A 22,671-nucleotide genomic window follows, 5' to 3' on the forward strand; every position below is an offset into this window, starting at 1 on the left:
TGAGAAGCTGTGCCCTTTGCGGCGCTGGAAGGTTGTCGTCGATGGAGCGAAGGAATGCTTCGGTTGAGGAGGGATCGGGCGCAGCAGTAGGCTAAAGAAGGCTAAAGGCTATGTAAGGCTAAAGAAGAAGATGCGTCTGATGATTTGAAAAGACGAAGACGAGGTGACAGTGTTCTCGAGAGTTTTTGCCAGCGCTACGCTTGTGTGTCTTTTGCCGATCTGATCCCAGACTGCTGCCGTTGCTGTTCCCGTCGCCCCAGTACCTCGTAACAAACCCCCCGTTGCATTATATATATATATATATATATATATATATATATATATATATATATATATATATATATATATATATATATATATATATATATATATATATATATATATATATATATATATATGTTACGAACGTAGGTTGCGTTGGCTCCGCAGAATAAAGATTTAAGAGAAGTGGGCACTTCTACAAAGACACTTTTATTTATCAACGTTTCGACCGCGGTGCGGTCTTCTTCAGGACTGTAGTGGTCTCGCGTCAGATGGACGTTTTAAGTTTGTGAGCTCAAGAGGAGGGAGAAAGGAGTGTAACACGCAAATAGCAACAACGGTTCAAAAAATGAAAAAAAAAATAAAAAATAAAGATGGGGGTGCGGGGAGCAGACCGGGACAATATTGGGGGAGGAAGCAAAAAAATAGAAATAAAAGAAAAAAAGGGGAAAACTAGTATAGTAAGGAAGGGTGGGGTACAAAAGGAGATGGCGAAACGAGAGAAAGGGAGAGGAAGACGGTGCGGGGGACATGGGCAGCACGGAAACAAAACACACAAACAAAATGCACAAACACAAAGGGCGCCGCTGCAGATGCGTGGCCAAAGAGGAGCCGCTGCGCAAATGACACTGGCAGGGACGAGCAGGCCAAACCAGGCGCCTTTTGGGGGTCTCACTAATTTCCGGTGAGCCGAGGGCTAGAACGTTAAGGAAGGAGTGGGCTACGTTAACGAGCACATGTCTAAGAACTTACTCACGGGGTCTGGGTTTCACTGAACGGTGCACCCCTCTCCGTGGGTAGGTCGTTGAACCGACCTCGCCGGGAATACTTGTTTGTAGGGGAGGAGGGCTGGGCTAGCTGTGTGCAAAGATTTCAGATTGTCGGAAAATGTAAGGAAAGAACGTCAAAAACTTATCAATACTGCACGAGGCAGGATAGTGTAAGTAAGGAGGGGTATGACTGCCTGGGATATACACTAGGAGTTATAAAAGGTATATCTGAGTTAGCCAATTAACGAGAAGTGTAGTATTATTTTGTTTGGAGGTCGTGAATAAAAGAAAGGGTACCAGGCTTTTCGTTAAGACCTTTTTGAATAGTATTAAACTTGTGGATAAAATAGGATTCACGCTGTTCACGTTCTCGCCTGTTTTTGAAGCCCCCTTGAATAATTGTTACTTTTAGTTGGTCAAATGGGTGTCCTTCTGCGTTTACATGCTTGGATAGTGGAAGGTTTTGGAGAGACTTGGCGTGTGCGCGGTGATTGTTAAATCGAATGCGGAATGCAGTGTTTGTCTGTCCTATGTATTGCTGGTTACACAAAGTGCATTCAAGAAGGTAAATAATGTTTCATGCGTCGCAGTCAAAGTTACCGTTGATTGAATGCTGGAAACCTGACCTCGTACTAGTTGCGGAACACGTAGTCTGCATGTGCTTGCAAACTTTGCAGCGACCCTTACCACAGGGCTGGCATCCATATTTTGGGGTTTTGTGTTCCTTGGAGTGGACTAGGTGGTTCTGAATGTTTTTGGCACGCCTGTAAATCACGCGGGGTGCGCATGTAAATATTTTCGATAGTCGTTGACTTTGCTGGAGAATGTTAAAGTGCTTATTAAGAATTCTGTTTATGTTCGGTGCGTTACTGTTAAATGTGAGGATAAGGTTTGTAGTGTAATCATTTCGGTTATCTATTTGGTGCCCCTGGAGTATTTGACTACGGTTAAGATTTGAAGCTCTGCTTATGGCGTCATCAATAAGGGAACGTGGATAGCGCTGTGTTAAGAGCACGTTGCGCATGTGTTCGGAGTTTTCATGAAAGTCTAGGTCGTTAGAGCAGATTCTTCGAAAACGATGGGCCTGAGAATAAGGGATGCTGGTTTTGCAGTGACGGGGATGGGCGCTTTGAAAATGTAGATATTTTTGTGAGTCGGTTGGTTTTCTATAAACGGTTGTACGAACTGACCCCTTGTCCACCAGAATGTCAACATCAAGAAAATTGATTTGACTGGCTGAGTAGGTGTGCGTAAACTTTATGTTTGGGTGCACGTAGTTGAAACTGTCAATGAAATCGATAAGTTGTTGTTCTGTGTTTGTCCATATTATAAAAATATCATCCAAATAGCGCTTGTAAAAGTACGGCTGAATTGTACAAGAAGAAAGAAATTTTGACTCTATATGATGCATGAAGATATTGGCATAATTTGGGGCCATTCTTGTTCCCATAGCGGTGCCACTTACTTGCAGATAATATTGAAGATCAAATTCGAAGCTATTATATTCTAACAACAACTTATCCATTTCATTGACAGTTTCAACTCCGTGCACCCAAACATAAAGTTTACGCACACCTACTCAGCCAGTCAAATCAATTTTCTTGATGTTGACATTCTGGTGGACAAGGGGTCAGTTCGTACAACCGTTTATAGAAAACCAACCGACTCACAAAAATATCTACATTTTTAAAGCGCCCATCCCCGTCACTGCAAAACCAGCATCCCTTATTCGCAGGCCCATCGTTTTCGAAGAATCTGCTCTAACGACCTAGACTTTCATGAAAACTCCGAACACATGCGCAACGTGCTCTTAACACAGCGCTATCCACGTTCCCTTATTGATGACGCCATAAGCAGAGCTTCAAATCTTAACCGTAGTCAAATACTCCAGGGGCACCAAATAGATAACCGAAATGATTACACTACAAACCTTATCCTCACATTTAACAGTAACGCACCGAACATAAACAGAATTCTTAATAAGCACTTTAACATTCTCCAGCAAAGTCAACGACTATCGAAAATATTTACATGCGCACCCCGCGTGATTTACAGGCGTGCCAAAAACATTCAGAACCACCTAGTCCACTCCAAGGAACACAAAACCCCAAAATATGGATGCCAGCCCTGTGGTAAGGGTCGCTGCAAAGTTTGCAAGCACATGCAGACTACGTGTTCCGCAACTAGTACGAGGTCAGTTTTCCAGCATTCAATCAACGGTAACTTTGACTGCGACTCATCAAACATTATTTACCTTCTTGAATGCACTTTGTGTAACCAGCAATACATAGGACAGACAAACACTGCATTCCGCATTCGATTTAACAATCACCGCGCACACGCCAAGTCTCTCCCAAACCTTCCCCTATCCAAGCATGTAAACGCAGAAGGACACCCATTTGACCAACTAAAAGTAACAATTATTCAAGGGGGCTTCAAAAACAGGCGAGAACGTGAACAGCGTGAATCCTATTTTATCCACAAGTTTAATACTATTCAAAAAGGTCTTAACGAAAAGCCTGGTACCCTTTCTTTTATTCACGACCTCCAAACAAAATAATACTACACTTCTCGTTAATTGGCTAACTCAGATATACCTTTTATAACTCCTAGTGTATATCCCAGGCAATCATACCCCTCCTTACTTACACTATCCTGCCTCGTGCAGTATTGATAAGTTTTTGACGTTCTTTCCTTACATTTTCCGACAATCTGAAATCTTTGCACACAGCTAGCCCAGCCCTCCTCCCCTACAAACAAGTATTCCCGGCGAGGTCGGTTCAACGACCTACCCACGGAGAGGGGTGCACCGTTCAGTGAAACCCAGACCCCGTGAGTAAGTTCTTAGACATGTGCTCGTTAACGTAGCCCACTCCTTCCTTAACGTTCTAGCCCTCGGCTCACCGAAAATTAGTGAGACCCCCAAAAGGCGCCTGGTTTGGCCTGTTCGTCACTGCCAGTGTCATTTGCGCAGCGGCTCCTCTTTGGCCACGCATCTGCAGCGGCGCCCTTTGTGTTTGTGCATTTTGTTTGTGTGTTTTGTTTCCGTGCTGCCCATGTCCCCCGCACCGTCTTCCTCTCCCTTTCTCTCGTTTCGCCATCTCCTTTTGTACCCCACCCTTCCTTACTATACTAGTTTTCCCCCCTTTTTTTTCTTTTATTTCTATTTTTTTGCTTCCTCCCCCAATATTGTCCCGGTCTGCTCCCCGCACCCCCATCTTTATTTTTTATTTTTTTTTTCATTTTTTGAACCGTTGTTGCTATTTGCGTGTTACACTCCTTTCTCCCTCCTCTTGAGCTCACAAACTTAAAACGTCCATCTGACGCGAGACCACTACAGTCCTGAAGAAGACCGCACCGCGGTCGAAACGTTGATAAATAAAAGTGTCTTTGTAGAAGTGCCCACTTCTCTTAAATCTATATATATATATATATATATATATATATATATATATATATATATATATATATATATAGATTTATATATATATATATATATATATATATATATATATATATATATATATACATTGCAAATGTTTCCTCGGTAACTTTGCCACACTACGAATTCATGGTGCTGTCAAAGGGCCTCAACTTCTGCCCCACCAGCGGCATATTAGTTGAACTTCAACATTATAAAAATCTAGAAACTTTCTCCCAAAACATTAGTCTGAGGGAATACTGCAGCGATCGCCCCCAAAAATCAGATCCTGGTACAAAACCTCCATCTAAAACCCACTGCACACAACATCCACATGCGATAAGTGTCTCAATTTATATAAAAGGCAGTGTAAAAAGATACCCTTTCGGAATTTCAAAAACTGCTCTCTAACCGCGCGAGTCTTACAATGCTCTATCGCAATGCATTGACGGCTCTCAGCAGACGGCAATTGTAATAAAACCTTGTAATAAAACCAGCGGATAAAGGTGAAGCCACCGTAGTTATGGATCGAAAGGACTGCCTTGATGAGGCCCAACTGCAATTCAGTGATTCGTCATTTTACAGGGCTCCCCCTATTGATCCCAAGCCGCAGTATAACAGGAAGGTTTTAGAATCTATTTTAAGTCTCGTAGAAAAGAATATTATTGATGACAAGATCGCACAAACTCTAATCACGTAATATTCATGTCCAGAGCAGTTTCATCTTCTTCCAAAAGAAAACTACCTGGGTAGACCAGCCGTCTTTGGTAATTGAACCGTTACTGAAAACACATCGTGTTACGTCGACAGGTTCATCAGAGATATCCCTCCATTATATCCCTCCTATATCAAGAACGCCACCATTTCTGAGCGGAATTCTAAACTTGGTCATTCCAGATGATTCCTTCTGTTGACCCTGAACATCGTTTCACTGTGCACCAACATACCGCATGCTGATGGCGTCAAAGCACTCGTCTATGCCTATAAGCGCTTAGAATCTAGACAGCCGGTTGACGGCAACACGCTTGCATAGCTGTTAAAGCTGATACTTTAGTTAAACAACTTTGATAGTAATGGGCAGCACTACGTGCAAATAAGGGAAAACTCAATGGAAACAAAAATTAGACCAAATTACGCCGGTATCTTTATTTTTTTTACAACAAACTGCTAGCCTCATTGTGGAGGCTTTCGCAGGACAGGGATAAATTACATACACACATAAAAACGGTTATAGTCAGATTAGTCCAGGAATGAAAATACTAATAATTGCTTGCAAAATAACTTAAAAAAGGAAACGAGGCAATGCAATACAATCCATTAAATTATGTGCACAGAAAACAAAATAAAAACACATTTCTAAAACAGTGCACTTATTTCGATTCAATATTTGACAATCCTTCCAAAAAAGCATCAAACGTAGCATCAAGTATGACTGTACTTGAGGCGGAATTCCTCAACAGTTCTCTATGTAAACCAATATTGTACAGAAAATTCATTGATGACACATTTATGGTCAGGACACATGCTGAAGGAAAACTTACTAAGTTTACTTCCCACTTCAACAGCGCTCACACTAGCATCTCGTTTTCTCTTCACACTCAGCCTCGACACTAAATTGCCTTGATGTCCAGACCATGACAGAAAACAAACTTGAGACAACAGTTTACAGAAAACGCACAGACCGACTCCAGTACTTACACTTCCAGAGCAGTGAAACCTCTATCGCTTAAGTCTGTCTCTACGTTTCAGTACGAGTTCATCTAGAGAACGCGAATTTGAATCAAACTGCTAGGAACTTTCTTCACACCTAGCGAGGTCACCCATTCTCAGTCGTCAACGATTCAATCAAGAAGGCTTCAAAATATGACCGGCATGACCTCATAAATGGCAAAAAGCAGCACACTCCGTCTCTCAAGTAAGTCTGGTCCTTGCACGTTCGGCGTCAATATCCAATGTTAAAGCAGTTCTTAAGAAACACCACAGCATTCTTCTACAGAGTGAAATTATGAAAGAGGCTATCCCTAATCCAACACGCGTTGTGTATAGGTGTGCAACGAACACCAGTGATATCAAAACATCGTCCACAAACGGCAACCGTAGCTGTAGACGATCTGCGCTATGCAATAAACCTAGGTCTAGACAAAACTCTATCTGATTATGGCCACAACTACTAAGGTCAAAAGCACAGCGTCATCCTTCTGAATAAAAGGTATCTTATCATGCGAAAGCGCTAATGTTATCTTCTTCTTAGAATGTGGCACCTGTAAACCTTAGTACGTGATAGTTACATAGTTCAGAATTCGCATCAACAGCAACAGATCACATGTGCGGACACAGCCAAATCTCACACTTTCAAAGGTAAACAACCTTGGGCATCCATTTGATGTACTCTCCACAGCTATCGTACTCCAATCGGAGTTCAAAACAGATTATGACCGCGAGAGCGGTGAATCGTACCTGACTGACAAAGTTAACAGTCTCAAGCTACATCAAGGGAACAGCAGCCGGCTATTGTGCTTACCGTTAAGCTTACACCCTCAACAGAGTAAAAAATAATTTTCCCGGACATGTTGAGAGTGGAGGCTGACAGAACAAGCGGCAGAAAGCATAGCAAGCACTGCTTCCGACGTCGTTCCTTCTTGTTTTTTTTTTCCATGTCACTCGTAGTGTCACGCATTTATTGTTTGTCTTTTTTTTCGCTTTTTTGCATTGTATTGTCACGCATTAAGCTGTATTGTGATGCATTTACTATTAGTGTTGTTTTTCATACCATTTTTGCTTCTATTATTATTGTCATTTTGCTGTTATGTCCCTCTTCTCTTCATACATTGATGAAATGAACTGCAATGCTTTTCTGCGCGTGATGACGCGCAGTTGACCATTACATTTGTCTTGCCCTGAATAGTTCTGCACTGCCATTTCTCTTGCGGTATATACATCAGGGAGTGATGGCGGAGAGGTAGAGCGTCCGCCTCACGTGCAGGAGGACCGGAGTTCGAATCGTGGTGCCGCACAATTCTCCTCCGGGTTTGAAAAAAAAAACTGCCATGTTGATGGAACTGCATAACCAGGCCTGCGCTGCGGCCTGATCTCGGTGACCACAACCGACAAAGCACTCCTTCGAAAGAGCAGGATCTAGCCACCCTGGTGTAGTACTTGGCCATAACCTTCTATGAAATAACCAATTAACTTTCGAACCAATTAAGTCCCCCGCGGATGCGGAGGAACTGACCAAGGCGGCGGTCCGACCAGCGATGCAGCGGAGGGTGCTAAGCATCTCTGGCTCCGGACAGGCCGCCATTATAATCTGAACCTGGCAACGTTTAACGCTACAACCTTATCTATTGAGGCTAGCCTAGCGAGCTGTTCGAGGAACTAGCGGGCATTAAATGGGATGTGATAGGGCTTAGTGAGGTTAGGAGAAAAGCTAAGGTAGGGTAGTACTAGAAAAAGCACTGGAGTACTCTTTCCAGTACTAAAGGACGACGGGCACATACTGTGCTATCGCGTATTATCGGATAGACGAGAACTAGGTGTGGGATTCCTTATTAGTCAGGATATATCTGACAACGTAGAAGAGCTCTGTAGTGTTAACGAGAGGGTGGCAGCTATCATAATTAGGCTCAATAGGAGCTACAAGGTGAAGGAGGTGCAGGCGTACGCGCCTATACACCCAGCCGTGATGGCCAGACCATCGAAGCTTCTATGAAGACGTGGATTCAGCAATGTGCAAAGTAAAATCACAGTAAACTGTACTGACGGCCGACTTCAATGCTAAGTTGGGCAAGAAGGAGGCTGCTGACCAGGCGGTAGACGGCTATGGGATAGGCACTAGGAATAGCACGCGAGAGTTATTAGTAGAGTTCGCATATAGAAATAATTTTCGAATCATGAAAACCTTCTTCCTCAAACGAGAGAACGGGAAGTTGACCTGGTAGCGCCCCAATGGTGAGGCTAAAAATGAAACCGACTTCATACTATGCGTTCAACCTGGCATCGTTCAGGATGTGGACGTCCTCGGAAAGGTGCGTTGTAGCGACCGCAAAACGCTAAGGTCTGGTATTAGCTTAAACCTGAAGAAGTAACTGAAGTAGGTAGTGAAGAGGAATTCCTTTAACGAGATAGAGGTAAGAGGTAAAATAGAGGAATTCGGGATATCGCTACAGAAAAGATAACTTTAGCTGAGGGAGGCGATCTTAATGATCATACACTGAACGATAATCTCACAGCCATCATTACGGAGTGCGCAGTAGAAGTAGGCGGTAGGACAGTTCGACAGGATACCGGCAACCTATCTCAGGAGACGAAAGATCTGATGAAGGAACGCCAAAGCATGAGGGCGTGTTACCCTACACACAGAATAGCTCTGATAGTTCGGTAGCTGTCAGATAGAACTATCAGAGCTTCCGAAGTTAATAAACAAGCGCAAGGTAGCCGACACAAGAATGTTTAATACAGAGAGAATCCAGCATGCCCTAAAGAACGAAGGTAACGTAAAAGTGGTAAAGAGGAAACCAAGCATGGGTTATGGGCAAAAACCAGATGTATGCGTTACGAGACAAGGAGGGCCATGTCATTAGCAATATGGATAATACCCCTGTCACACTAGCAATTTTAATGTCATTCAAATCGAATGTCATTCGATGCATCGAATGTCATTCGGTCTTTTTCAGTGCAACACGGTAAAATATAATGTGATTCAAAAATGATGGCAGTGAAGATCAGTAAAAAAAAGTACAATTCAAACATATCAGCGCGCCTAAAAGATGCTTTAGATTGTGGAGTAGTGTTTTAAAAGCGAGTGAGAACATTTCTGCTCAACTTTATCAGCGTAAAATATTATTTCTGGCCATTCTGCAGCACTTGAGTCATCAAAAGCCAAGCCAAGTACCAAGTCAACCACAAATCCGATAAATATAAACAAACAAAATGGCTGACACGGCGGCGCGCGCGCACGTGCGGAGCGTAGAAATAACTTTCAAAAGGTGAAGTGCTCGGTGACATCTTTAAGTACTTCCGAGCTAAACGAACATGGAATGCCAACCAGCAAGAAACACGCAAGCTAAAATTATCGATGGTCGCGGGAAAAGCCCTGCTTCACGCTCGGCCGTTGCCGTTGGCTGCTGCTGGGACCGAGAGTAACAGCTAACCACGACAGCGTCTAGTGTGAACAGGTTCGCTCTAAAATTAACATTTTTTAGCAGAACTAAATAAATGCAATTTCTAACTTTCGCAGTGCGCATGCTTTTTTTCGCGTTCCTTGTTTCTGCTGCGCATATGGTGTCCAGAGTACGCATTCGGTTCGACATCGAATCCGAATGATTTCCACAAACTCATTCGATGGCGAGTGTCATTCGAACCTAATAACATAAAATACTCCCGTGTAGCAGCCGATTAATCACATTAGGTACTAATGTCATTCGATCAGAAAAACATTAGATGTGCTAGTGTGACAGGGGTATAAGATAGTTACAGCAGCTCAAGAGTTCTACAGAAATCTCTCCAGTAGGCAGTGTAATCAGCATCTTAATGAGAGAGACAGTAGCCAGCAATACATCATCTCGCCAGTAACGAAAGAGGAAATAAAGAGAGCAATGCAACGGAGAAAACCAGCAGGTGAGTATCAGGTAACCGCAGATATGTTGAAGGAAGCAGGGGAGATTATGATACAAAAACTAGCCACCCTGTAATTGCTATGCCTTGTAACCTCGACCATACCAGAAGCTCGGAAGAACGCAGAAGATATTTTAATTGATATGAAAGGAGACGCCAAGGTTTTTAAAAATCACAGACCAATCAACTTATTATTCATTCCCTACAAGGTATTTACTTATGTAATTGCAAATGAATGGAGGACAACCTTAGACTTTAATCAACCAAATGATCAGGCAGGCCTTTGTAAAGCGTATCCCACAATAGATCATATTCGCACTATCAATCAGGTGATAGAGAAATGCGAAGAATATAACCATAAAATCAGTAATTAAATTCCAACAAGAAAGGGCGCCGTACAAGGAGACACGATCTAGCCAATGCTGTTCACCGCCTGTTTACAGGAGGTATTCCGAGGCCTCATTTGGAAACAGTTTGGCATAAGAGTTAATGGTGAATAACCAAATGATCTGCTATTCGCTGATGGCATTGCTTTGCTGAGTTACTCAGGAGATGAATTGCAAAGCATGATCAATGAATTAGGCCAGCAGTGCAGAACGGTGGGCCTAAAAATTGGCATGCAGAAAACCAAAGTAATGATCAGCAGTCTAGCAAGGGAACAGCAGTTCACAATTCGAGCGAGGTGCTGGAAGTGGTAAAGGAATACGTCTCCTCAGGGCAGGTAGTGACAGCCGATCAGGGTCATGAGAGGGAAATAACCAGAAGGATGAGAACAGGATGCAGTGCATATGGCAGGTTCTCTGAGAACATGAATGGAAGTTTATCAATATGCCTCAAGATAAAACTGAACAACAGCTGTATCTTACCGGTACTCACTAACGGCGCATAAATTTGGATGCTAACGAAAAGGGTTCAGCTTAAGTTAAGGACAACGCAACGAGCCATGGAAAGAAAAATGATAGGTGTAACGTTAAGAGATCGGAATCGGGCAGAGTGGGTGAGGGAACAAACGGGTGTAAATGACGTCCTAGTCGAAATCAAGAGGAGGAAATGGCCATGGGCAGGGCATGTAATGCGAAGGCAAGATAACTGCTGGTCCTTAAGGGTAATGTAGCTGATTCCAAGAGAAGGCAAGTGTAGGAGGGAACGGCAGAAGGTTAGTTTGGCGGATCAGATTAAGACGCTTGCAGGCATATGGTTGCAGCTCGCAGAAGTGAACTGCAACACGCGAACAGAGCAGTCGTCGATGCACAGATAGAAGTAGCAGAGATAATTTTGTCGCCGGGGCCAACAGTAATCCACGACACTTGCTTTCTTATTGCAGAGAACGCACCGTACGGGATACGTGTGAATGCTGTCAAGTAAGTTATATTTCTTTTAAATAGAAGATTATTGTGGGTCTCGTGAATAGAACAATTTAACATAGAGGTGGCGGTTTGAGGGATTGGTAGTTGTATCAAGAACGTGACCCTTTGTATCACGCGCACTACACAAACAAAAGGTGAGATTATATGAGTAGATTTTCTGCATAATGTTATCTACAACTTAATTTATTCCATGGCGCAGCCACCCTCTTTTAAATATAAGTGCTGAACTCCTACGGGAACTGAAATGCAAGCAAGTGAACAACGACATAATATTCTACTTTTTCATGCCTCGCGTGATGTGGTGCACAGTTGAGACGTCGCAACGATCTTTCTACTTCTGAAACCGAAACTGAACGGAAGAATACATTCAGTTTTAGGTAAGGTACTTAGCGTAGGCGAATTTCATGTGGTGATTCATGTTTACTCACGTCTTACGCTCCACTCGGAAGCAACACTGCACTATGATTTCATGTCTCTACCCCTCCAAGACATGCCACAGGGCTTAAAGCAGACCCTTTAACACTGCTAACTGCTAAGAATATACTAATTCACTAAGCACGGAGCAGCTAGGACCTGAAAAATATTGACGTATTACCTCACTATCCACTACTGACAAGGTATTTATCAAGGTAAATGCTGATAGAATCTGAGCAACCTCAGAATTGAGCCAGGGAAGGGCAGGTTTCCAGACAGTATACTCGATGACTGAGTATATTCACACCATCGATCATGTTATAAAAAGTTCCAAACTACACGCATATAAAATCTTTATAGATTATGAGCATTTTATTCAAACTACGCATCTACAGATATGCAGGCATTTGGTAACCAGGGTTGGGAAGAGGAATTCACACAGGTCCTGAAAAATACCTGCTGGGGCTGCACAGCGACTATGATCTTTGCAATTAAAAGATACAAAATGTCAATCGGGAAGGGTGTTATGCAGGAAAACACTCTTCCCACTCCCATTCACCACGTGCCTAAAAGTGGTATTGGGTATTGGGTAAGAGAGTGGTATTGAGAAGAGGTGGGATTGAAAGCTAATAGGAAAATCGTTAGTACTCTCTGATTCGCGGATGATTTTCCAATGCTGAGTAACTCAGAGGAGCAATCGAAGGGCATGATTTGTTACTTCAACATTGAAAGCAGAACCGCGGAACAAAAAATCAATAGGAAGAAAATGAAAACAGTACAGAAAAATTTATTGCTCAACAGTGTTTAAAAGACCAGCAGTGTGGAATAAGCGGTGAAGTACTGTAAATGGTAAGGAAATGCATCTGTTTAATCAAGTAATGACTCCGATAAGGACCATGAGAAATAAATAACCGGGCATATAAATATGCGGCAGAGAGCAATTGGGAGGAGCTAAAGCAATTATTTGCAGATTAACGGCATCCCTCAATAGCAAGATATATAATAGTTGCATCTTTCCAGTAACCCCCTATGGGGCCGGAACTTGAACGTTAATGAAATGGCTTGAAATTAAGTTATGTTCAGTGCAGCCAGCTGTTGAACGAAAAATTATGCGGGTAACCTTAACAGACCTGGGGAGAGCAACGTGAGTCATGGAACAAACGGGAGTTAATAGTAAGCTAGCTGACTGATGGCTGCCATCTCATGGGAAGAGCAGATGAGTGATGGCAGCTGAGGGTAACGAAATAAATTCGTAGAGAAGGGAAGCGCAGCCGGCAGCGACCGATTGATGCTCGTGGAGGAGGTTAGGAAGTTTGTGGCGATAAGGGCGCAGCTGCATCGGACGTAGTTCGGCTGAGGATTTAACAAAATAAAGGTTCCTGGAGATATGCAAAAAATATCATATCACTGTTTCTATTTCAGTCCTGGTGTCATCAGTACGCCTCTAGTGAAAGCTCCAGACGTAAGTGATGACCAACATAAAGAGGTGGGTTTCTGTGCAGAACATAATTTGCCTACCGGATGCACAACCCTGTGTGGCAATACTTCATTTTAACCGAACTGCTTGCTGCTCTTTGCTCGCGCGTTAACCGGAGAGGCGGAAATATAAGAACGCTTCACGTTTTAATTCAGTACGAGATGGTAGACTTCAATACACCAAGACAAGAGGCTCGTTTCCGGAAAGGATATTTGCGAGAGTGCATAATTTTTTTTCAGGAAAGAACAGGGTTAACGTTTTAAAACATGCTTCTAAGGTGTAACGGTGGCTTTTGCAGCTTAGTATTTATTACCAGTGGTGGCCAACAAGGGGAAACAAGTGAGTCATGTTAATTACCTTGCAGAGTAAGCATTTTGTAATAGTTAACTTTTTACTTCCTAATTTGTCGCATGGTTAAAAATGAGATCAGTAGCTGTGTGTTTCTAGCAGCCATATCGATTTTACATTCCGTCTTCTTCACAGGGCCGCTCTGTGCATGCGCGCCTCTTCTCCTCCAGCTCCTTTGGTTGAAAGTGAAGCTACCTGCTCCTATTGCACATGCGCAGCTAATATTGCGCATGCGCAGCTAATAATGCGCCGCATCTGGCGCATGCGACAGATGGCGGCAGCTTTTAAGCACACACACACACTCTCTCTCTCTCTCTCTAGCCATTTAGTCGGCGCAGCTGGCTCCTCGCGGAGCCAGATTTAGTAGTACGACTCACAGTGCCGTGCCGCAACTAATTTCATACGTGCGTGATACATTCCACATGCGAGGACACGAGGCCGCTTTCGCATGCCAGTCCAAGTTCTAACGCCTGTCTGGTTTGAACACTACGCTTTGTGGTATTTAATCAAACTTTACAACTGATTTCAACGAATTCGACATTATCCCAAATATTTCAACTAATTAGAAAACTAGGCAATCAGCCTTCCTCTCTGCGCGTTAAACTTCCAGCCTCCCGCGCCGTGGCATTAGTTGGAGCAGCTGCGTACAAAGCTTACTACAAATCACTGGCGCACGCTCTACTTCGTGCAACTGCACAAAGAGGGCACCACATCAATCATATCGATCTTCGGTGAAATTGATTTTAACGGGACATTGTATTTCAAATGCAATTTTATGTTCATTGCACTTCTTACGTTCCTACATAAATATTTGACCAGTTGCACGGATAACAGTAATTGCAAAAAAAAAGGTCTAAATTATGTTCGAACAAAGAATTTACCGACTGATTGCCGTTGACTAGGACCCCTTAATTGTTAGTGCCGTGTTTGTTTTGCTTCTTGCAGTAGAGCGTGTATTACTTGCAGGCAGCACCTTTACGGGGTTTTAGTTCTAAGCGTAGGTAAAAAAAATAAACATTATTTCGATCGGGAAGATTTAGTTATGTCAAATGGCGCATATCATAAGGAAGCTTTTGGGTAGGGCCCACTTTTGACCTGCTGAAGCAATGCTTTGCTTACAAACCACGCACATGCTTACAAAACTGACGTATCAACAATGTTTGCTACGCTGAAATGCGGCGCAAGCTTTGCTTGCCGCTTATTCTAACAGTGAATATTTCTTTTCCAACACGGATGTGAAGCTGTTGTTTAGCATTTTGATATTGCTGCTTCACAGCAAACGCCTTCTCCATGCATTTTTTCAGTGCGTTGATTTCGTTTGTGTTGCATGCAACAGAAATATGTCATCTGTTATGGCAGTACTTTCGGTATGCTGCACCAATACAAAAAATTTGCTGCGCTCGTCAGCGCCGCAAAGCAATGTCAGGATCCAGAGCGCTGACAGAGAACAGCCTCCAAGCCGTGTTTATGCTATATTCCGGAAAAAGTAAAACGCAAATGCTATATCCCAAAATACAATATTTGCAAGAAACCGCGCCGACGAGCTGGTAGAGAGAGCTTTTTAATTGTTTCAAATAAATACAATGTTGAACAAAAAAAGATAACGTGTCCTCAATTTGTTCGTATAAATTGAAAATATCAGTGATATAACGGACCTATTTGCCATTTCTGAATATATTGTGATGCAATTATTGTGTCTTTTCCGTCAGGAGTTGTTGGGAGCGTAACTGTTTGCAACAAGTTCGTTTTCTCTTCTTCCTTTCATGGACGCTTCCCATTATGTTCATTTCTCGTCTGTTCTAAATTATTATTAATTTGTCATTTTCATGTGACATATCCTGCGGTTACGTGCGTGACTGCTTATTTTTTAAGTAGTGGACGTAATGTGAGGTGAATATAACGTCTTCAAGACTGCGCAAATGGCAGCTATATGCGGCCACAGCTAAGAGATGAAACACCATCGGCTTTCACTGAATTAGAGACTAGCTTAGTCCACGCCTTCACAAGTTTGGCAGAAAAATTTGTACAGAACAGATTTGGTTTTTTGATGTTCGCAAGAGTCACACCAGAATGACGAACCAAGTTTCGAGAAAGGCATTGTTCGCGCCCGCCAAATAAACTCTAGACTCACTGTTATCGACATTTCTGAAGATTTGGCGCAGTTATCAGGTTGTACACTAAATCCATGGACTGTGTGACGGCATGACCAATGTGCTGAACTATACGACAGCAGGTCAGCTCAAACCCCGCATATCTGTGACAAGAATCGGGTTTTCAGGATAATGTAAGCAAATGAACACCTCGTGTGGATAGGTCGCAAACAAAAAAGAGCTATTTCATTCGACGCATCGAAGTACTTAAGACGTGGGAATGATGAAATTCGTTTTATACGTCACCGCAAACACAATTTATATCGACCTCGTTATCAACTTCCCACGTTAAACCACAGAGGCGGGAACGTAATGTCAGGGTACTGCATCTCCGCTTATGGAGCTTGTCTCCATGACTGGATTCAAAGTACCATGAGCTTACAAGTACTAGAGAACTTACCAGCAAAGCTCCTGCTCAATAAACATAGTATCCCGAAGAAAAATGATACATTTTAGATAATCGTATTTGTTTCACTTATTTGAAAATATTTCCAAGAAACAGACTATTCGCACTGTACACCTCTGCTCGTGGAAATAATTACATACCGTACCACTTCAGAAGGCATAGCAAACTTTCCCCAAGGACCGGTCTAACTACTTTAAACAGACACGAAGATATCAAGTTCCTAGAGATCTTATTAATTTACCTTTATCTCTTCAGCTCTTCAGCAAAGTTGTCCAATGAGAACACTAAACAATACCTAATAAGCAGCAATATTCCATTATCTTTAAATTGCACTGGCAATTTTTTTACAGTTCCCGTTCATCTTCTATGAATTTTACTCCTTTGTTTGCTAATATTTTGCTATTACACCTTGATTGCGTTGCCTGTTCAACGAATTATATGAAGAAAAATTACTACTGTAAACTCTTTTGCAGGTTAGGTTCATTATTTATTGTAACCCAGATGTACGTCTTCTTTTTCCCGAGCTTGCTTACTACCGAAACTGATATAATAATGATAACAATAATTGGTTTTTGGGGAAAGTAAATGGCGCAGTATCCGTCTCATATATCGTTGGACACCTAAACCGCGCCGTAAGGGAAGGGATAAAAGAGGGAGTGAAAGAAGAAAGGAAGAGAGAGGTGCCATAATGGAGGACTCTGGAATAATTTAGACCACCTGGTGATCTTTAACGTGCACTGAAATCGCACAGCGCAAGGGCGCCTTAGCGTTTCGCCTCCATCGAAACGCCGCTTTCCGCGGCAACAGAAGTAAACAATTGGGTTTAACTGAAAACTGTTTATAGCAACGCAAAAGGACTACCGTCAAGAGGAATGCGTTACCCTAGCAATGCTTCACTCGCCCCACACACCATTGCAGCTTCTGCAGCAGATGGCAGCATCGGCGCACGCCCTGGGCCGAGTGGGGCAGCCGGAGGAAGTGGCTCGTTGCATCGCCTTCCTGGCCTCGGACGACGCCTCCTTCGTTACGGGCATCACAATGCCTGTGGACGGGGGCCTGCTGCTCATTTCCCCCCTGCCGAGTCCAACACTGAGAGACAGTGTGCTGGGAAGTGCGTAAACCTCGTCGGCTCGTGTCTGGGTACGCCGACCACTTCGACAGCAATAGACAGAAGCCTTGCGCAGCGTCTTGGCACAGTGAAATGAAAAGAATCTGCACTACGCGCTATCACCAGCATGCCAGCTGTAATAATTTCTTCTGAGAAAAACAGAACGGGTAAAAGAGAAGGCATGGAGGTTAACCAGAAAGGTGTTCCGGCTGGCATCGCTGCGACAAAGGAAATGGATGAAGGGATATAAAGGGAGAAGAGTCAACGGTGTCATCTGGTTATTGAATGAATAAATGCACTGTTTCCAAGAAATAGCATTAGGATTCACTTGCTAACCAAGCTGAAATGATGAACAAGCGCAAACGGGCAAGGCATGTAATCTGAAGATGTGCTAAACGATGGTTGCTTAGGGCAACTGAATGAATTCTAATAGGAGGCAAAATAAGCAGCGGCGGCAGAGTCCGGTGGGCGGATGAGAATCAGAAGTTTGCGGGGATAAGATGGCCGCAAATGGCGCAAGACAAGCTTAATTGCGAGTCTTTATGAGAGTCTTCCATAGGTTCTCCAGTTGACAAAGTTCGGCTGCAGGTGAAGATGATCTGTTGCCCTCTATTTAAGGCAGAAATTGCATTTATATAAGCGTTTACCGAGACGCAATGTGAGACTTAACGCGCACTGAATATGCTTTTCCTTTCATGAACAAAAAAATTTTTCAAGCCAATGCGTTCCTTTTGCACTCAAATACACACACTGAAGGGTGGATACTGCCAATATTAGAAATTGTTGTTTTAATTAAAAATTCACCATTATTGAGGGTTCTTTACAATTAGTTCTTCGTAAGTAACGATTGCAACTAGTTGCTCGCGTATGCTAGGCTGTTTATCAAGTATGTGCTCTTTCAGATGTCTCCCGCACTATGGAGCGGTAAAAAAACAACTGGTTGCTGCTTCTTGGGGCTACAGCCCATAACATCCGATGATGGGCAGGGGTACCTTTGCTCTAATCACAACAGCCTGCCAGACGACGCTCACTTCAGCAGCAGGAATTGTGGGCATGCCCTTGCCCTCCATTCTTCTCCTCACCTTCGTCTTCCTACGCAGCATCGCCGACTGTCGACGCTCTTGCGTTATTTTTGAAAATTCGGTACACTGTACAACTGTTTATTCCTTGACATGATACCCGTGTCACCTCGCGGGCATTATCGCAGAGAAGACAGTTTACAAACAATGTAGTAATTGTTCCCAATAACACACAACTAAGTACATAAAAGAAAGTTGACATCCAGAGTGAGGTTGGTCAGATGTTTCAGGATAATCACAAAGTGAACAAGGGAGCGGAAAACGCCAGGGTACGTTAAACACCCTTCTTTAAATTCTTTAAACAGGTCGTGCACATGGTCAGAACATTTCCCAGTACTTCATATCGCCGTTTTTTCGTTTCTATTAGCCTACCCTTCTGACCCGACCCGACCTGTCATTTGCCCCCTCAATGACAAGCCTTTCTTGCCTCACGAGTGCGTGGATAAAAGTTGCAGACGGAAGTTGTCCGCAAAAAGTGTCCACCCTAAATGTCAATCTTAAGCTGTACGGTAATTCAAATCAAATGTAAAAGTTGATAACGCAACAGTTGATAAGCAACATATATCTAAAGATTGTAGCGAGAGTAACTGGTAAAAAATAGTGATAGTAGTAACGACAGTGATAGTCCTAGAGATCGATCGTGATAGTTATGGTAGTGATAGTGATAATGATAGCTACCGATAGTGATGATAGCGACTGATAGTGCTAGAGATAGATGGCGATAGTGATGATGACAGTGATGAGATATAGTTGGTATAGCGATGATGATGACACTGAAGATAATAGCAATAGTGATGGTCAAAGCGATGATGACGATAGTAAGGGTGATGATGATGATAGCGATGATGATGATAGTGGTGATGACAACACTGATGAGGATAGCGACAGCAAAAAGGTCGTGGGTTCGACTCCCGCAAAGGTCGTAGGTTCGAGTTGCGTGAATGTGGTGGATTCGACTCCCGCAATAGTCGTGTGTTTGAGTCCCGCAAAGGCTGTGGATTCGAGTTCCTCGAATGTCGCGAGTTCGAGGCCCGCAAACGTCGTGAGTTCGAGTCCCGCGAAGGTCGTGGCTTCGAATCCCGCGAAGGTCGTGTATTCAAGTCCCGCAAAGGTCGTGTTCGAACCTCGCAAAGGTTGTGGATTCGAGTCCCGTAAAGGTTTGTTCGAGTACTGCGAAGGTCGTGGGAAATGAAGAACGGAGGGCGAAAGTGAGGAAAGGGAACGGCTTACGCATTTCCGGTCTTAAGGACATTTAAATGAACTCTAATTTTTTCTCTCTCAGTTTCGCTTTCGGCTATTCCCTGCTTCTCTTGCCATAATTCTCAGGAACCTTTGGCTTCTGCATTCCTTCCCCCTCCTTTCCTTTCATGCTTTACATCAACTCGCCTCCATGTTTTCTCTATTTGCTCTTTATTTTTACCGCTATTTCGTTCCGCTATGCTAATTTCTTATCTCAGTTTTTCAGGTCAACGCAGCCAGTCATACGAAGGCACCTGTTGCAGCTAGGCGCAGCCTTTCAAGCCCACGCTCGCAATCTCCACGCTCCACACCACCATATTCCTTTCTGCTGAGCTCACCGTCTTTCTTCAGTTGTGCAGGTCAACCGGTTAATCATCTCTAGCAGCATCATGTGTGCACAAGATTCACCCTCCCCATCCTAACACCATTCCCATTTCACGTCCTCCTCCCTCTCACCTGACCTTCCTCCTCGGAGGGATGACCCTTTTTAAAGACCGGCAATGATGAATCCTTGCCCAGACGAAGGCATGTCCACTTGATGAAACATTGGCAAGCACCCTAAAGTTTTCCCCTCCCTTGTTCCCTTCGTGATTAGTTTATGTCATAGCAAGACAAAAGAAAATGATTTCGCGTTAAAACGGCAGCGCATGCAGAGTTCAAAAATGAAAGCAGTATTGCACTCACACATATAGTCGAGAATAATCGTGCTTATCACAGACTGAAACACATTATGCTGGCAACAAGTTCCAATCTTTCACTGATTTTGGAAGAAAAGGATTTTGCAAAACACTTTTGCAGTCGTGTTCGCGCATCTTTTTGGAGTGGTCGCGCCGAGCCGAGACGTATCTTGGCTGTGGCTGTTATGTGCGCTTATCAATGTCTATTTGAATATACAAGATATCGTGGACGCATTTTAGTCACTTGTTTACTTATGTTGCTTAACATTTCTAGCAAGGCATTTATTTCAGTGACAGTTGAGAAAGGGTTATAAGAGAGACGAAGCGTGCAGCCCAATTTTCTATTGATTATACCGAATAATCCTGATATGAATCTTAAATAATGCATGCGTAATCGAGAATAGACGTGATGTGCAAGAAATGAAGTGTTTCCATAACACCTTTGGACGTGGGGTTGAAATTTAGAACAAAAGAAAACGTTTTACTTGTCCTAGGTAGTGACTTCCGCATGTGTGCGTTCAGTTTAAGTTTCTGCGCAGTAGCATACATGAACAAAGAAAATGAAGCCACATTTATGCCGGGACGCTACTGAATGGGCATTTTCCTCCTCTCAAAGGCAAACTAGAAACAAGATGAATGTGAGGTACCACTCTGAACTATTTCGGAAAACGTTGGAGCATGGCATATATCCTTGCTTCGAAAAAAAAAACTTACCGGCGCTAAGACGATGTAAAGCGACAAACGTTCTTTAGCAGGATTTATTTATTTTTCACTTTTTAATTTTTCTTTTTCAATAATCGCTTCACGTTGCTTCTTTCAATTTTATTGAAGCCGTCGACTGAGCAGCAATGCAAAAGGGGAAAGCAGGTGGTGAGGTACATGTAACAGCAAATCTGTTGAAGGACGGAGGGGAGATTGTTGCTGCGGAAGGATTTGTTCCTTTTTCTGTGGCATTTATTCGTCGCCTGTCGATTTCTTCAATCGCAGAGATTGTGGTATAAAAACTGGCCACCCTGTAAACTCAATGCCTTATAACCTCGACCGTACCAGAAGCTCGGAAGAACGCCAATATCACTCTAATCCATAAAAATAAGACGTTAAGAATTTGAAAATTACACGCCGATCAGCTTACTGTACGTTGCCTACAAGTTATTGACTAAAGCAACCACTAATAGATTCAGGACAATGTTAGACTGCAATCAACCAATAGACCCGCCAAGCTTTCGTAAACGATATTCGGAACTGAGCAGTCAAGCAGACATTACGTTGCAGGTGATCCTGATGCAAAAATCCTGGACGATATCTATAACTGCTGCACATCCACAATAGCCTTCCATAAAGTCAGCAACAAAACTCGATGGAAGAAGTTGACCTGCAAAGCATGATCACGTAGTTAGACAGGCAGAGCAGGATCGGAGGTATAAAAATTAATATCCAGAAAAGCAAATTAATGTTAAATACAATCGAATACCAACAGCAATATACAATTAGAAGCGACGTGCTGGATGTGGTAAGGTAATACGTCTACTTAGGCCAGGCAGTGACCGCAGATCTGGGTGAGGAGATGAAGGGCAGTTACCCAATACCCCTTAAGAGAAAAGTATAGAACAGATATATCTTACCGGTACTCACCTATGGGACGGAAACACGGAGGCTAACAAAAATTCTTCAACTTAATTTAAGAGAAACGCCGCGAGCAGAGAAAGGAAAATGATAGGTGTACGTTAACAAACAGGAAGACGGCAGAGTGGGTCAAGGCAAGAACGCGGGTTAATGACATTGTGTTCGAAATCGGGAGAAAAAAGTTGGCTTGGGCTGGGCGTCTAATGAAAAATCACGATAAGCGATGGTCCTTAGGAATAACGGACTGGATTACAAGAGAAGGTAAGGTTAGCAGTGGGCAGGAGAAATTTAGGTGCGCGGATGATTAAGAAATTTGTGGGGATAGGGTGGCGTCAGCTGGCACAGTACAAGTTTGATTGGAGAGACATAGTAGAAAAATTTTTCACCACGAACCAGACGGGGACCAAGATAGTGAGCAAGCATGACAGGACGTGCGCTGCACTTCCAACTGATAATTTATTGAAAAAGTACGTCAATATCTTATTCTCTGCGCCAATGGTTTCTCCATTGACATAGAGGACCATTGACATAGAGGGCCTTTTCTACTCCATACCACACAAAGAGCTGTTTAAAGCACTCATAACTTTAATTGAAAAGACGGGAGAAGTGCATTTTCTAAATAGGTCGGGTGTAAGCAGCGACAATCAAATGCTGCTGACATCAACAACCAGTTTTGCGCGCAAAAGGCTTGAAGTTATATCGGTTCCTGTGTCGCGCA

General features: G+C 43.1%; 1 protein-coding gene across 4 annotated transcripts in view; it reads left to right on the forward strand.

The window, feature by feature from the left end:
- The window catches only part of LOC144121879 (3-oxoacyl-[acyl-carrier-protein] reductase FabG-like), a 91,763-nt gene extending 70,692 nt beyond the window's left edge, over positions 1 to 21,071 (forward strand). For 3 of the 4 annotated variants that reach the window (XM_077655300.1, XM_077655303.1, XM_077655302.1), the window contains 3 exons: positions 11,390 to 11,426; positions 13,269 to 13,332; positions 17,146 to 19,844. In XM_077655300.1, coding sequence (XP_077511426.1) covers positions 11,390 to 11,426; positions 13,269 to 13,332; positions 17,146 to 17,346 — 302 coding nt within the window. In that variant the 3' untranslated portion in view covers positions 17,347 to 19,844. Of the gene's footprint in view, positions 1 to 11,389; positions 11,427 to 13,268; positions 13,333 to 17,145; positions 19,845 to 19,879 lie in introns of those variants that run through there. The other variant, XM_077655301.1, reaches the window with a different exon arrangement.
- Positions 21,072 to 22,671: the final 1,600 nt, after the last annotated feature.

This window comes from Amblyomma americanum, chromosome 2, assembly GCF_052857255.1.
Source record: "Amblyomma americanum isolate KBUSLIRL-KWMA chromosome 2, ASM5285725v1, whole genome shotgun sequence".
Lineage (NCBI taxonomy): Eukaryota > Metazoa > Arthropoda > Arachnida > Ixodida > Ixodidae > Amblyomma > Amblyomma americanum.